General features: G+C 42.4%; 1 protein-coding gene across 2 annotated transcripts in view; it reads right to left on the reverse strand.

Moving 5' to 3' along the window:
* The window catches only part of PTPN13 (protein tyrosine phosphatase non-receptor type 13), a 1,949,788-nt gene that overhangs the window by 999,180 nt on the left and 933,483 nt on the right, over nucleotides 1-17,125 (reverse strand). For both annotated transcript variants that reach the window (XM_044079819.1, XM_044079818.1), the window contains one exon: nucleotides 7,919-7,975. In XM_044079819.1, coding sequence (XP_043935754.1) covers nucleotides 7,919-7,975 — 57 coding nt within the window. The remainder of the gene's footprint in view (nucleotides 1-7,918; nucleotides 7,976-17,125) is intronic.

Raw genomic sequence — 17,125 nt, forward strand, 5'->3', positions numbered from 1 at the left:
TTTGGGTCTGGCAGAAGTCTACCCATTTCACACTTACTACAGCTACCACCAAAGCAAGACACTTTGTAAACACAATGAAAAAAAAAACAAGAACTGAAAGAGCAAAGAAATACATTGGTAATGTTGGAGTGTGACCTTGAATCAAAAGAATTTTCTGTGTGCTCTGTAGATAGACACATGCAGGCAAACATCCTTTGGGTACAATGTACTCAGGAAGACCTCTAGAAGGAGCAACATGTATACTGAATGAAGGGTGAGCATCTCGAATCTAAGTATTTTCCAGAACAAGTGGAGTTTGGATACGTTCAAAATCAGACTCCAAGGCCCATCTTCTTGGGTGGTCACAAAGAGGTGGGAGTAAAATCCTAACCCTTCCTCCGACTTTTAATCTCTGTGGTTGCCCTTTGATCTAGCAGTTGTTAAGCAAAGAGAAAGGCAAAATAAAACCGCTCCTCCAGGACCGGTGGCTTTCCCATAAAGTCATTATGGTCTCAACAACTACCTTGTTCCCTTCTGGTATTATGCTTAGCATCCAACTGTTTGACATTATCCTTGAAAAGGCCACTGGCAAATGGCTGAGTCTGCATCCCAGTTCAAACAAAACAGGAGGGTGGAGGAAGGACAGGGATTGAAGGAGGGGAGATGGCCAGGTCATAACTGCTCAGAAGAAAATATCAGAACCCCCTTCTGCTGTTTTTTTTCCCTTCCTCTTCCACTGCCTTGCTTGCTTTTCTCCAGGCTTCCTGCATTCTCTCTGGTGACCTTTGGTTTGGCATATAAAAAACAATCAGTATTTGAAGAATAATTCCTGATGTACTGGAGGATGGGAGTGTGTGAAGACATGCTTCACTTTTTATATAGCTCTGTCCTTTTCCTTTAGTTTCATAAAGGCTGCATGCAAAGTACAGCACCTACCTTTCACAGCTGTGTTTTCTTGATATTCTTTCATCCATACAGTTTTGATTACGTTTGTGGTTCTGTAAATGTACTGCCTTTTTATTAAAAACATAGACTATGTACACTATGCAAGACAATGCGCTCCAAACATTCTTGCTGGTTCCCTTGATTGCCGTGCTTTGTCTTTTTTCTTATTGTGGTGAATCACTAGCCTCCCATTTTTTTCAAGGAGATTCTGAATCATGACATGGATTGACAGGGTGCATATAAGGAAAGCCACAGGGATTTATGGTGGGATTAACCACAGAAAAAAAAAACACTTGTGGTACATGCAGCATTATGACTACAATATGATTTTGGGAAAAAGATAACTTGTTAAGTGCTTCTTTTGCATGACACCCAATCAAATAGGGCTCAATGGTGCTTAAAAGAAGTTTATTATGCATCCCTATGCGCTTTTATGACTGGTGTCTCATATTAGGGACAATGCCAGCTAGCAAAGAACAGTGACACAAAGTAAAAAGTCTTTAAAGGCAGTTAAACAACTACATTCTTCCACACTAATAAACAAGCAATGTGGTAGAAAGAAGTGTTTGACTGCTTTTAAACACCGTTTTACCTTCTGCCAGAGAGACACTTTATTTCTGCCTGCTGTACCTCTCAAATGTCACACATTTTGCCTCATATAATTGCCCTGTCCCTCATAAAATCTGTGACTTTCTGTTAAGTCATAGAGAATTACAGTCAGTCAGTAATGCAACTCATTAGAGATGCAAACTTCTTATTGCTCAGAATATGCATGTTGATGCACAACCTGTTGTCCTACTAACTTTTTAACAAAATTAGAGCAATGTTTAACAACTATCCCTCATCTGGATCCCTTGCCCCCCCCCCATTACTGCTATTTTTGTCCAGAATTATTAATCAAAGATGTTGACAGGTATGCTGCAGTCTTCTTTACAGCACTAAATGGTTCACTAACTTCAAAGCCAGTAAAAGATTTTGTGCTTCTATTTTTTTTTTCTTTCTGTAACTAGTGCTGCTGGGAACAGATAAAGCTCCATGCACAAGAAAGAATTAAGATCTGGTCTCCCATAAAACCCTTATTATGCGTTCTCGACATGAATTCCATGAAATCTCCATAGCAAAGCTTGAGAGGTGAATCTTGACATCTGTGTCTCGAACACATAAACAGGTTACAATCAGAAACCTAATCAAAAGCCTGTATACTCCAGTTGCTCATTACAAATACGAGTGAAAACTGTATAACTGTGTAGACATTAAATGCTGTGTGTACACTGAGCAACATAAAGTTATTTTTATAACACTAGTACACTTTAATACCACCAAAGAAATTAACACAATGATAATGTTATTTGATAGCATATTAGTCTAGCAAATGTTAAAGCAATTATTTAAAAAAATACTGTCATTTATATTTTACATGTATTTTTTATGTCTGTCATGCAGACAGCCACTTACTGACATCAGCACTCCAGACGTACAAAACACATCTAACCATCATGCTAGCAAAGGTGAAAAATATCAGCAATCTTGATTTGGTTATTTTAAATTATTATTTTTAAAAATAATATATTTGCATGCAATTTATCAGCATGGCAGGTAACCAGGATGGTGGCGTCCACAGTAAGACTACAATGGAACAATTCTCCTGATTTCTATTTTGTCTACTTGCACTTATTTATTTATATTTGCTTTCCATGGACCTCCTTCAGATTCAGCCCAGAAGCAGTGTCTTTTTAAGTGACTTACTCAGAGTTACACAGTTGGGCAATGGAAGTTGAAGGAATCAAACCTTGTACCACTGGACCACAGGAAACAGCTCATCAGTAGCTCCTTAATCCTCTAAGCCAAATGTCACACACACTTGATTTTTACAGATGTGTTGTGAAGATTTATCAAAGAAGGAATCCCTGTCTAACAGTATGTTTTAACAGTTTCCCTTTAAGATTGGTAGCTGGTGACTTCAAAGTAAGGGCGGGAGGGGTACAGGAAGCAACTGAATATGTGTAGGGCTCAGTTGCAGCAGATCAATGGCCATTTCCTGTGATCAAACAACAGACGGTGTCATTCATTTTAATCTACAGACTGTCTCAGGATGTACACGCTCAGTATGGCCACTTTACTGAAGATATACATATATATATCTATAGCTATATATATATATATATATATATATATATATATATACATATATATATATATATATATATAAGCACACCTTAGATATTTGATTGCAATCAACATGGCCGGCTTTAAGCGACACAGAGCCCTACACAAAGAATTGCATGGGTGTTCCCTGTTACACACCAGTCTTCCATGTAACTCCCCAGTAGTGCCTTTTTCCTGTTTCCCCTCATTCAGGCACCATACCACCCAAACAGATTACTTCTTGTTTTTCACGTTGTCTTCTTTTTAGTTCCCCTGGTGCTTTCACACAAACCCTAATGGTAAAAAAGACTACTGTAATGAGTTTGGAGGAAGTGAGTGAACTATGCCAGTGGTCACGGGCAAAAAGTCATAGTTTCTAGATACTCTGAGGTGAATCTTACAGTCTCCCCAATTTTCTGTTTTATAATGACTTTATATCCAATTTTTAGCACTTATAATGATGAATTGATCAAAAAAAAATTCATGAGTAAGGAAAGAAATTCAGTCTCACTGTTTTCTTTCAAGGAAAACAAGTTATGTCTAAAACTTAATGTTCAAAGCCAACAGAACAGTAATCCCCCAATAAACTGAGAAGACAAATTCTAGCAAGGATATACAAATTTTATTTGGGAATAGTGCCTGCCATCGTACCTCTCCCAGGAAAAAACAGTTACTTTCTGTGTGCCATTCTGGTGTTAAATTGGGATAAATGTAAATACACAAATGACCAGAAGTATATATTATACAGCTGAGGGTCTGGGAGAAGAAACAAAAGCAGGTGGTTAAAACCCACACAGAGACAGGGAGTACATGCAGACTTCACACAAATGCTATCACAACAGAAAACTCAGACAGATAACCAAGAGATGGTACATCACAACACTACTCAATACGACATTGTCAGTGATTTAGTTGCTGTAATATACACATCCTGCCCAGACTGCAACATATAGCCACTTATTAAGTACAATGTTGATGTCAGAATGTAATGGAGAATGAAAATAACAGAAAATATAATCACTACTTACTTTTAGATCCACTACAACCCCACCACCACACATAGAATTCTTCATCACAGATAATACCCATACTCATTAATTAGTCACTTTACTGGGCACCATAGATATAGGATTCAGTTAAAAACAGACCCAATACAGTATTCCAAACTGGCTTCACAAAAACATACACAAGCTTTGCAAAGCCTGAATAATGACTGCTTACACTGAACAAATGACAACAATGTTAATCACTTTCATCTACAGACAGACCCTGTACCCAGCAAATAAAGCCAATATTATTGAGTGCTTACACCTCAGATTTCAGACTGTAATAAAATAAAAATAGAATAGGTGGCTACAGCAATTTTAGCCCCCCTACACCATATACACACCCATGAACAGATGTGACCATCAATTACAACCACTTCCATGATTGTGAAGGTACACTTTAAATTCTGATTGCAATCAAGTGAATGAATAAACACATACATAAATACATGCATAACTATCTGACTGATATTTAACTTCTCAGCTCACTGCTGTCAGAATACAGTGTGAAACCCTTCACAAGCACTCCCATGCCTGTCAACCTCTTAGCTCAAAAGTCAAGAATAAAGCTAAAAATAATGTTGGAAAAACGACCAAGATTAGGAACAGCTACTTACTTTATATACCTACACACCTGCAAGAATAACAAACAGGCTTTGCATTAGCATGTTTTTTTGAAGGCTATTACGTTTGAAATGCAAATGTCTATCATTATTTAGTGACTGTCAGAAAAAAAAACACAAACTTTACCAGAAAAAGATGAACATATGAAGCAAAAAATGACATTCAGAAAAATCTGTAACTATGTTTCCTCCCCATACATACACATACAAACACAAACATACATACATACACACATACACACATGCACACATGCACACAAATGCGACCATCAATTACAACCACTTGTATGACTACAACTGTCAGCCTCAGATGTCTGACTGTGATTAAATTAATGAATAAATATATAAATAAAAGACACACAGCAAGTTCTTCCAAAGTCACTAATATAAGAATCATCTTAGGTCAAGAATCACAGAGAAATCAAAAAAAATGAACAAAGGACCAACATCAGGGACAATATATTGCTTTTATACACCTAGCTGCTAGAACAACAGGCTTTGCATTAGCATGCTTTTTTTCTGAAGACTATTAAATCTGAAACTCAAATGTCTGTTATTATTTAATCATTTTTAATACTCACTAATTCGCCAGATCACAAATTTTACAAGAAAACAGATCAAAATATGAGGCAAAAATGAGAGGAAGTTGAGACCTTTTAAGCTATACTTCAGTACATACCACAACTTTTTTTGTTGAAGAAGTCAGGGCAAAGCCAACAATATCAAATGGACAAACACCCAAAATCAAATTCAATTTTTAAATATAATCATAATTTAATCAATAAGCTAATACAGCAAGAGGTTTTCCATCAACATGTATTTCTAAACAATATGAAGCTTTAATGTCTGGCTTTATTGACTGGCTATAATTCTCAGTGATTTACAAGAAAAATTCCAACATTTTTTGAAACAATGTGTCAAAATCAGGTACAGCTGAGAATTATCCTCCAACCCCACCCCAGCCCCAAACACACAGTTCATTCCTACATGCTGATTTACTGGATAAAAAAAATAAAAATGCATTCCCACTCTAATGCTCAAGCTATGTACCTTAAGCCTTTCTTTCCCTTTCACTGTCAGGCATCTCAGTCACCTGGCACATCCTGAACCAACAGAAGGGGTTCCTTGTAGCTTCATGCAACAGCACCAGTTAGATGCTTGCTGAGAGTGACGTCACTGCAAATGAGGGAAAGCAGCTACTTCATCATGTACTCAAGTAGAGGAGTTGAAGAACTCTGTGGTGTTGCTCATATGTGAAGGCAGAAGGATCAGGAAACAACAGATGTGCAAAATGACAGTATTATTGCAGGCATGGTACCAGACTGTAATGGTACAGGAAGAACTGAATCACAAGCCAAAGTTCTCAATTTACTGGTTAATCTATGCTCGTCATCCTTAGTTACAGTCACATGTTTTTCGATGGTGACTGAAATTATGGGAATATGGAGTCAGGTGGCAGAAATAGGGTTCCTTGTAAGGTAGCTGGAATCACTTTCTATTACAAAGTAAGGAGCTTAACAATTTGTGAGACTCTTGGAGTAGAGTAAATGCTCATGTAGTTTGAGAATAGTAAGCTGAAGTAATCTAGTGGGGAGGGTTGGGAGGGTGTCGTAATGGTTAAGGTGTTTGCCTTACAAACACAAGGTGCAGGGTCTGAGTCTCAGAAGGGATAATTGGCTAGGCTTACAATGGCTCGCAAGGGCAGTTAGCCTAGTACTAACCTATGAACCTATGTCTGCTGGGTGCCGTGGGTGCCCCCCCCCCCCCATGAAATACACCAGGCAGCATCTACTGGAGAGCTCCAAGTGAGATCCTTCACAGATTACATGTTCCAACTTACCAACAAGTACTAGAAGAGCTGGAGAGCACTGCTAGTGGCTACGGGGTCAGGTTTACCCTGCTCAGCTTGCTACCAACATGACCTTCACCAGGAAAAAATGTTTAGAATATATATGAATGGAGTCTAGAACTTAACCTGGAAAATTAATCTTTTGAGATGATGTAGCACTGAACATCTACAAATTTAGTTTGGCCCTTAGAAATAGAAATAATGGATTTACTACAGTGAGATGACAAATGAAAGGAAAAAGTTATCAAAAATACTGTAAGATATATTGCAAATGTCCTAACATAGATAACCATAATGACTTTTAACTATAACATATTGGCATTTTAGCTCACTACATATATATTTTTAAATTTATAATCACTCAATTGTTGAAAGGTCACTGTCTTAACTAACAGGAATGCCTTCTATCTAGCAGATTTAATGAGCAATGTATCAGTTTTGCCATTCTGAGTACCAATTCATTAAGATAATAAACCGGTATTTCTGAAAAAAATACAGGTAAGCAAAGTTAAAAATATTTACCTCTCTGTATAATTTTCAGTGGTAAAACCAGCATAGTTTTGCAAAATGTCATCTACAGATTCTTTAAGATGCATCCACAGGAAATATTAAATAAGCAAAGTGAGATTTCCAGAAATGGCAGCAAACAAGAGCTCAAAACACCATGCATCCTGATTGTCAGCCCCTCCCTAAAGTCACAATATTGCTGGTAATATAGATTACTTAGATTACTCAGGGTTAAGTAAATCATAATTATTTTATGTGAAAAAAATGCATCACACAACAAAAGTTAATGAATATGGACATGACGGATGGATAACTAAGCAAGCAACACTTAGCTAACAACATGCAAAATTGAAGTAAGGCTTTACTGCTGTATAATGCATTGGTGGTTCCAGTATTGTTTCTGATTCAGTTTTAGCATGCTTTAAATGCAGCTCAAACACACAAAATACAGGCAAGTAAAATACAGGCAAGAACATGAATTATGATACTGATTGACAACATATGGTGAGACAAGACATCCCTGAGTTAGTCAGGTGGCAGAATGACAATACGGTTTGTAGTTTCAAAAGTGGCCATCAGCAACAATCTGACATGCTTTACCTTTCTGAAACCATAAAGGTGGAAGGCCATTGAGGGCTACTTTAGACAGGGAAAGGAAAGTTAATCTTCCTCTGCTAACCTGAAGCAGATGTCTGAAAAGATGACAGAGAAAGAGAAAGTAAAAGTGAAAGAGAGAGTGCAAGGAAATAGTAAAGCAGGATAACAAGCCATGTATCTCACAAAAAGGTTTAACTACTACAGCTAATGAGACCTGATATACCTACCACTGGTCTTTAAATCTGCAGGGGTAGATGGAATGGTAGAATTATGCATGCTGACTCCTGGCAAAGGAAGAAAAATGTGTTTTTAGTTAAATAAATTAAAGAAAATATGTCTACAGACTAGGCATTCATAATACAAATAAGGAATTCAAACAAGTTTGATATTACGTTTCATTTCTTTTTACAGAAAATTTATAAGTATGTCAAAGTCACATTTCTACATCTTTTTGATGCATGCTACACTGAATACTTCAATATTTTTTTGTTTCAGTTAATAAAGGGTACTCCAACTCAAGTCATTTGATTACATCTCAGCATCTGTTTTCATGACTGAACACGGTGGTGCAGCGGTAGCATTGTTACCTCACAGCAAGAGGTTCTCCCGTTCGATTCTCGGCTGGAGTGCGGGGAGTGCCTTCTGTGTGGAGTCTGCATGTCCTCCCCGCGGTTGGGTGGCATTCAAAAGCCATGCATAAATAGGCGTGCCTTCGTTGAAGGTTGGACGTTGAGCTGGCACCTCGGCGTTCGTGAAAAATCTACTGCCAATCATTAAAGGACCAGAGTTCCGCTGTGATGACCCCTAACCGGGAAAAGCCGAAAGACAAACAACTAAAAGGATCAATAACAGTGTAACCATTTACTCTAAATTGTTATGACGTAAATAAGCTATAACATACTCCACATTATAAAGCAAAACAGTTTTATCACACTGCTCTGCTTGGAACTTTTTCTACCAATTCCTGATGATTTTGTGATACCAAAAGCAGCATGTCTCAAGGATCCCAAACCACCACCATTACCACTGTCACAGTATGATATTACATCAACCCAAATACACATATGACTAAACAGCATGACTCTGGTATCAGTAGTGGAACTGCCATGTTTTGGACAAGTAGCACAAGCAGACCCCTGCACCAACCCCCTGAACAGAGACAAGCAAGTTAAACATTATAATTTTTCTCCTGTATCCACCAGCTCCTGCAGGTGCCCATGCCACTAATCAAGCTTGGGTCACCTTGATCTCAGTTAGGGTTGACTACACTCATAACCTTAATCCATCTATGTCAGTGGAGCTTGGCTAGGTGTAAATCTTAATTTTCTTTACTTTAACTATTTATATACTTTCTTCTGTTAATCAGGATAGTCCAACTGAGTCAAAAGACTATTTTTGAGCAGAGGACCAAGGAAAACAGCTCGAGTATACATATTATATTTTCAGTTATTTAAACCCTAAGAACATAACAGTGACAGGCAGTAAACATTACAGAATTCAATATTCGTGTAAAATTCAAATTAAGACACAGTATTACTGAATTACGACTGTGAGGCATTTAACCACTGAATACAATGACAGATAAAGCACAGTTCTGCAAGTAAATGTGTCACAACAGTAGATACTTAAATAGATCATTGTTGCAGTATCTTAAGCTATACGGATTATACCCTTGCCTAGGATATGACTACCAGCCAGCTTTCAAAGTTTTAGGGCACCTTCCATGCTCCCAAACTGCCAGTGGCTTGATCAGAGCCATATAACAGATAGTTTGGACATTAAAATGTCCCAAGAAGGGAGGCTACAGTCATGTCTCCTTCTACTTCTAGAGTCTACCACTTTCTAAAAAGCCACAAGTGAAGCTTAAGCCCTAGCAGCATGGGCCCTGCCTGGAACTGATTTGTAACGGTGAGCATAGCAGAAAAAAGTTGCATAAGCCAACCATTTGGAAACTGTCTGCTTTTGAAATGGTTGTCCTTTTCTCTTACCCTCACAGGAGACAAACTACTGACTGGCTTTCCTGAAGGGTTTAGTTCCGTCCAGGTAATATTTGAGCTGCCTGTGGACATCCAGTTTATGTACAATTCTCTCTCCCTTATTTTTAGGCTTTGAAAAAAAAAACAGGAGCATTAATAGTCTGGCTGAAAGTAAATCCTGAAAACTCTTTATGCAAAAGAGGATTACATCTCAAAGAAACCCTGTTCTTATAGAAAAAGGAATTAAGGCCGATTCAACAGAAGAGCCTGTATCTTAAGATACTCTTGCTGCAGATGTTGGAACAAGTAGTACAGTTTTCCATGTTAAAAACCTCAAATCAGCTTTAAGAGCTGGTTCAAATAGAAGAAATTTAAGAAATTTCAAGCAAAAAAAAAGAAGTTATGTACTCACCATAACGTTCCATCTGAGTAGTTATACTTCATTTTTCTGCAACCTGTGGGTATACGGATCCGTATCAGATTCAAGCCAGCAACTTTTTTCTCTAGCATCTGCTCCAAGCTCCGAGCTCCTCTCCTTACCCATAATGCACTACCATCTCCTATCTTCCCTCAGATCGAGTTTGCTGCAACTAAATACATAAGCAACTCAGCCCAATGAACCAAACTTGAAAAGACAGGGCAATGTCCGGGGTCGGAGGGAGGGAATGTTGCAGAAAAATGAAGTACAACTATTCAGATGGAACGTTATGGTGAGTACATAACTTCTTTATCTGAAGTAGTTAACTTCATTTTATCTGCAACCTGTGGGACAGAGTCCCCAGCTACTCCAATCCTGGGAGGCCCTTATGGAAGGATATTCCTGAGCACCGCAGAGCCAAAGGATGCTCTACCCCTAGAAATCAGATCTAATTTGTAATGTGAAATGAAGGTATGTGAATTGGCCCAGGTCGCTGCTGCACAAATGTCGTCCAAAGGAACCCTAGACAAAAAGGCAGCAGAAGTCGCCATGGACCTGGTAGAGTGAGCCTTAACAATAACAGGAGGAGATAAATCTTTTGCTTTGTTGGCATGAGAAATGCAAAGAGTGATCCATCTGGCCAAAAAAACTTTAGAAATAGCTTTTCCCAGAAATGCTTTGGAAAAGGAAACAAACAACTGGTCAGTCTTGCGGAAAGATTTTGTTCTATGAAGATAAAAATGAAGCTGTGTATTCACCTTTATTTTGGAAGTTAGGGTAGAAAACGGGAAGATTAATGGACTGGTTTATGTTTGCTTCAGATGCCACTTTGAGTAAGAAGGAAGGATTAGTACGGAGAGAGATCCTATCCTTGTGGAAGACCAAATACGGAGGCACAGCAGACAGAGCTTGAAGCTCAGAAACTCTCCTAGCAGATGTAATGGTGACTAGGAAAGCTGCCTTCCAGGATAAAAATTTCAAATCCACCGAAGCTGCAGGTTCAAACGGAGGAGCCACCAATGCCTGTAAAACAACTGTAAGGTCCCAAGGAGGCACTGAAGGCACTGAATCCTTGACAGGTGGATGTAACAGAAAAGTACCTTTAAGAAAAGCCTTACACAGCCTAGAGGAGGCTAAGACAATGTTGTCTTCGCCAACATGAAAATTAAAAATGGCTGCCAGTTGTACTTTCACTGTGGAGGAAATAGCTCCTTGCTGAAAAATGCCAGACAAGAAATCCAACACCGCTGAAACAGGGGCTGTAAAGGGATCTAGTTTTCTCTGTGAGGCCCAAATGGAAAAGTGCTTCCATTTACTGCGATAAAGTTTCCTAGTGGAATCTTTAAGAGAAGCCACTAGAATGGATTTTACTGGGGATGAAAGACCGGGAGTCCTGGCAATCAACGGAACTGGAACAACCAAGCTGTCAGCTTGAGGCTGCCCAGATCGGGCGGACGGGCCCCCGACGGATGGGAGATTATATATGGGCAGGGATCCAGAACCCACAGGGGAGCTATGAGATGAGACCAAAGGAATGGGAACCAAACTTGACGAGGCCAGAACAGGACAATGAGGATAACTTTGCACCGCAGTCGGCAAGCTTTCTGAAGAAACTTCGGAATGAGTGGCAATGGTGGATAAGCATACAGACGCCCGGGGGGCCAAGCATGGACTAGAGTGACTCTGGGGACTTCCCCTGGTGAGGGAATCAGAGTAAAGAACTCGCTGAACTTCATGTTGGATGGAGATGCGAAGAGATCGCAGCAAGGCTGACCCCAAGCATGGAAGATCTCCTCCGCTACTGACTGTTTCAGAGACCACTCGTACGGCATCAGAATAGCCTGACTCAATCTGTCCGCTAAAATGTTGGAGCACCCCAGGATGTGCATTGCTAACAGAAACCGACCGGTGGAGATCGCCCATTCCCACACTCTCATGGCCTCGTGACAAAGGGGGTAGGATCTGGTTCCCCCCTGCTTGCTGATATACCAGACAACCGACATGTTGTCTTTCTGAATTGCAATCATTCCGAGAGGAAGGACAGTGTGAAAGGCTTCCAACGCTAAAAGCACTGCCCTCATCTCTAGAACATTTATGTGCAACTTGGTCTCTGACTGGGACCACGTGCCTTGGACTGTCCTTCCCAAGCAGCGTCTCCTCCACCCGAGTTGGGAGGTGTCTTTGGTCACTGTGGCTTGGACTGGAGATGACGCGAAGGGGCGTCCTTCTGATATCTCCAGTGAACTTAACCACCAAAGAAGGGATGTCCTGCAGATGTGACTGATCCTGATCGGAAATTCCATGGGCAGGTCTAGCCAAGACCATTGAACAGCCACAGTCCACTGAAGTACCCGCATACGAAAGCGAACAGAAGGGAGAATTGATATGGAGGCAGCCATGGAGCCCAGAGCCCGGAGAACCTCACTCACCTTTGAAGACTTGGAGTTCACTGTCTGGGCTATGTGACACCTGAGGTGTAAGACCCTGTCTGGAGTTAAGAATACCTTCATCTGCAAAGTGTCTAGCCATGCCCCAATGAAGTCTAGAACTTGTACTGGTTGCAATTGAGATTTCTGAACACTGACTGTAATTCCCAGTAGATCTGCCAACCGAATGAAGTAATCTCGGGCCAGACACAGGGGATGCTTGTTGGGTGCAGCAAAGAGCCAGTCGTCCAGGTAAGGAAACACCTGAATACCCTGAAGCCTCAGGTGAGCCGCTACAACTGCCATTACCTTGGTGAACACCTTGGGGGCTGTGGAGAGACCGAAGGGTAGGGCTCTGAACGGAAAATGACTGGCTCCCAGCCGGAAGCTCAGAAACCTCCTGGAGCTTCTGTGTATTTTGATGTGGTAGTAAGCATCCTGGAGGTCTAACGAGCACATCCAGTCGCACTCTCAGAGATAAGGTAGAATGGACTGTAGGGTGACCATCTGGAATTTCTGTTTGGCTATAGACAGGTTCAATGTTGACAGGTCTAGAATGGGCCTGAGGTCCCCCGTCTTTTTTGCCACCAAAAAGAACCTTGAGTAGACGCCTGATCCAGACTGATCGGGGGGGGTCTGTTCGATGGCTTGTTTGAGAAGCAGCTTTGAAACCTCTAGAGCTGCGGCCCCTCCCTGTGAGCGGGTGGAACATCTGGGAGGTGTTTTGGAATATTTGGAGGGGCAACAAATGGGATAGTGTAACCTCTGGATATTATCTGTAACACCCATCGATCTGTCGTAGTGGACTCTCATGCCACTGGGTGTAAGGACAATCTTCCCCCGATTGCCTCCAGAGTAGGACAGTCGGGCAACCCCTCAGGGCTGCTGACTGGGTCTATCAGAAAAGGGTTCCCTAGACCCAAAATTCCTGGGACCCCCTCTACCTCTGGGTTGGCATCGATCCTGTACCCCTCTGCCTCTGGGGGAATAGTTGACCTGAAAATCCTGAGAAAACTGAGATTTTTGGAACCACATCTTCTTCTGCCCTCTTTGATTCCCAGAGAAGGACTGCTGAGGGTTAGAGAAGCGGATCCCGATGGCACACAAAGTCTTTCCGTCCTTTTCACTCTGGACAAGTGTGTCACGTACTGTCTTCCTAAAAAGGGAAGAACCATTGTAAGGAGCGTTGATAAACGATGCCTTGAAAGGGTCCGTGAACTGACACAACATGAGCCAGGCATGATGACTCATGGTTATGCCTGTCCCAGCCAACCTAGCTGCTCCTTCCATGGCATGGGAAAGGAGCCGCATAGACGTATTTGAGACTGACTTCAGAGTAGACATTTCCGCAGAGAACAACTATTTGTCCTGTGGCAATAAAGACTCTGAGGTCGACTCAGTGAATTCGAAGCAAGGTCTCGCTAAAGCCGGATCACATGTGCCAAATAGTTCAGAGCACGGATTGAAAAGGTCTCTGAGGAATAGACGCGCTTCCCAAACCTATCACCGACCTGGACTCCTTGTCTGGAGGGTGGACTGAGGAACTCTCCTGTGCTCGTTCTTCTTGGCAGCTGCTGCAACCAACATAGCGTCAACTGGGGCTCCTTTTGACCAAGGTTGCCTGTTGGAAGGGGGTAATAACATTTTGTCAGGGCATTTGGGGATTGGCTCTACGGTGTCAGGCTCCTTCCATGCTCGCATGGTGATAAGGTCCACCAAGGAGTCTGCTGGCAGGGACACCCAGGAAGTAGATGGGCCTGTGCCAAAGGCCTCCAGGAACACTGACTCATCCCCAGAAGGTTTTGGGGCTGACCAACCTCCCCTCTGGTGGAGGATCACCATGATTTCACCGAAGGAGACGTCTTTGGGAGGTGACCTGGGGGAACCTTCTCCTTCATCTAAGTCAGTGTCCGTAGTGAGGGAATCGGGGGAGTCCAAAGCGGGGACCGGAGCCGAAGCGAGGGTAGCCTGAGGTCCACGGAAACGGATCGGATCCAAAAAGGTCAGAGCCGAAGTATCCATTCCCTCTGGTCCAACTCCCTGTCCGTGGCTCCAAGAGTCACTCGGATCCGAACTAATCGGATCCGAGGAACTCAAGGTAACAGCCGGAGTCGAGGTTGGAGGAACTATCAGCGCCGAGCTACCAGCTCTAAAAATCCTCGGATCCAAGAGCCCCGAAGCACGGATCGGGGAAGGAGAGATGAGGTGGAAAAAGGGCATGAGGGTCCCCCCTCCAGAGGGAGAGGAGCCTGGCAAGACTCCCATCTGTATTTGGGTCTGAATGAATCTCCGCATCATGCTGTCCATGTCCAAGTCCGATAAACTCCGAGTTGACCTCGAAGAGGCCACCGACTTAGATCTGGCTGGTCTGCGCAATGACTGGGAGTAAGACCTTGGTTCCGAATGTTCCAACGGCTCCAGTGAGAAACAAGGAGACTGGAGCCGTGGAGAAACTGGCCTCATGGCCTTAGAAGGGGGACTAAGAAAGAGCTCCCTGTCCTGGGATCTCTTGCGAGGTCTGTCCTTTCTCTTGTACCTATTCTCTTTGCGCCTTTCTCTGTCCTTTTCCTTGTCAGCCACGCTGACTGTAGATTTGTCTTTATTAGGCCCAGCACCAGAAGAAGAGGGAGTTTGAGTCCCTGTCTGGGTGGGAGGTTGAGCACTAGGTATCGAGGCCGTGGCAGATTCCAATGTGGATGCGGGTAGAAGGCCTTTGGCTACTAACTTGGCCTTCCGATCCCTGAGGGCCCTAGGATTGAACCCGGTGCAGATAGTACATTGAGTGGACAAATGTGCCACTCCCAAGCAAATCACACACAGAGTGTGACCATCAGCCGGGGAGAGCTTATGGCCACACTCCATACATTTCTTGAAAATAGATTTTGGCTGATCAGCCATGGTCCTGCACCCAAAAGAAAAACACTACCTACCAGAAAAACCACACACAAACACAGGTAGGGGAAGGGCAGGCCTAACAACTACTCTACCAAGTTTAACCAAACATTTTTTTTTTTAAACGACGAACAAGTTTGTTTGTGTCTTTTGGCTTTTCCTGGTTAGGGGTCGCCACAGCGGAACTCCGGCCCGCTAATGATTGGTAGTGGATTTTTACATACCGGGTTACCAGCCCTGATGCACAACCTTCAACGAAGGCATGCCCCATTCACGTATGCCTCCACACAGAAGACGCTCTAGCTGAGAATCGAACGGAACAACGTCTTGCTATGAGGCGTCAATGCTACGATGAACAAGTGATACACTAAAAAGGGGAGGAAGGGAAAAAAATCACTCAGACACACACAAGATTAAGTATTAATAACACTTACTATCCCTGAGCTCAGAGCAAAGGAGACTACAATGCACACTACTGGCACGGCAAATGAGATCTGGGGGAAGATTGGAGATGGTAGTGAATTATGGGTAAGGGGAGGAGCATCGCAGCTTGGAGCAGATGCAAGAGAAAAAAGTTGCTGGCTTGGATCCGATACGGATCCGTATACCCACAGGCTGCAGATAAAATGAAGTTAACTACTTCAGATCTAAGACCTCAAGGAGGTGCCATCTGTTTTACAGGTGGGCAAATATATAAAACCCCTTTCCAAAAAGTACAGTTGTGTACACTTACCATAAATGTAGATGTTTGAGTATATTCACTGTTGCAGTCATCACATTTGGGTTATCCCTGCCAGGGTAGCCCTCAGTTGGCCCAAATAACAGAGGCTTAGTATTTCTGCATTGGTTGCTGTCTCTTCAGGACTGACGTCAGGTCGTCAGTAGTATAAAGTAAGGCAGTCGACGCCATGACATCAGTTTTTCTTGCCCTAACTGGCAGGAGCCCCAAAGTGGAAGCAAGGATATGGTGGGAGAACCCCACCAGTTGAAAGTAAATACCGAAATGTTCCTTGAAATGAGTGAGAGAGAGAGAGAGAAGGGGGATGGAGGGAGGGAAACCAGGACTGCAACAGTGAATACACTCAAACATCTACATTTATGGTAAGTGTACACAACTGTACTATGTTCTTGGTGTTTCACTGTTGCAGTCATCACATTTGGGTTGATTCCAAAATCTGAGGAAAGGGTGCAGGCAGTCAAGTAGACTGGGGGATGGCTAGGATGCCACGCAAAACTGCAGTGGCAAAGCCTGCCCTGGATTTGCAGAAGATAGGCAGGTGGTAATGCTTAGTGAAGGTATGAACAGATGTCCATGCTGCAGCCCCAGGATGTCCCTGGTGGGGACTCCTCTGAGGAAAGCTGCAGAGGTGGAGGTTGCCCTGGTAGAGTGAGTCCTGACACCCTTAGCGGGAGGTTTCCCATGTTGCTTGTAGCAGAAATGGATGCAGCATGCTATCCATATGGAAATGATTTGTTTGGATATGGCTTTGCCCTCTGCTCCTGCAGCAAAGCTGACTAACAACTGATCAGTCTTTCTGAATGATTTAGTCCTGCCTATATAGAATCTGAGCTGTCTGTGCACATCTAGAGAGTGCGGTATTCTTCCCCCTGGTTTTGTGGGTTAGGGAAAAAGGTGGGCAAATGAATGGATTGGTTGAGAGCCACACTGGACACCACTTTTGGCATGAAGGATGGGTTAGTCCTGAGGGAGACCCTGTCAGC

The sequence above is a fragment of the Protopterus annectens genome, chromosome 8.part0 (assembly GCF_019279795.1).
Source record: "Protopterus annectens isolate FY-2018-M chromosome 8.part0, PAN1.0, whole genome shotgun sequence".
Taxonomy (NCBI): Eukaryota; Metazoa; Chordata; order Ceratodontiformes; family Protopteridae; genus Protopterus; species Protopterus annectens.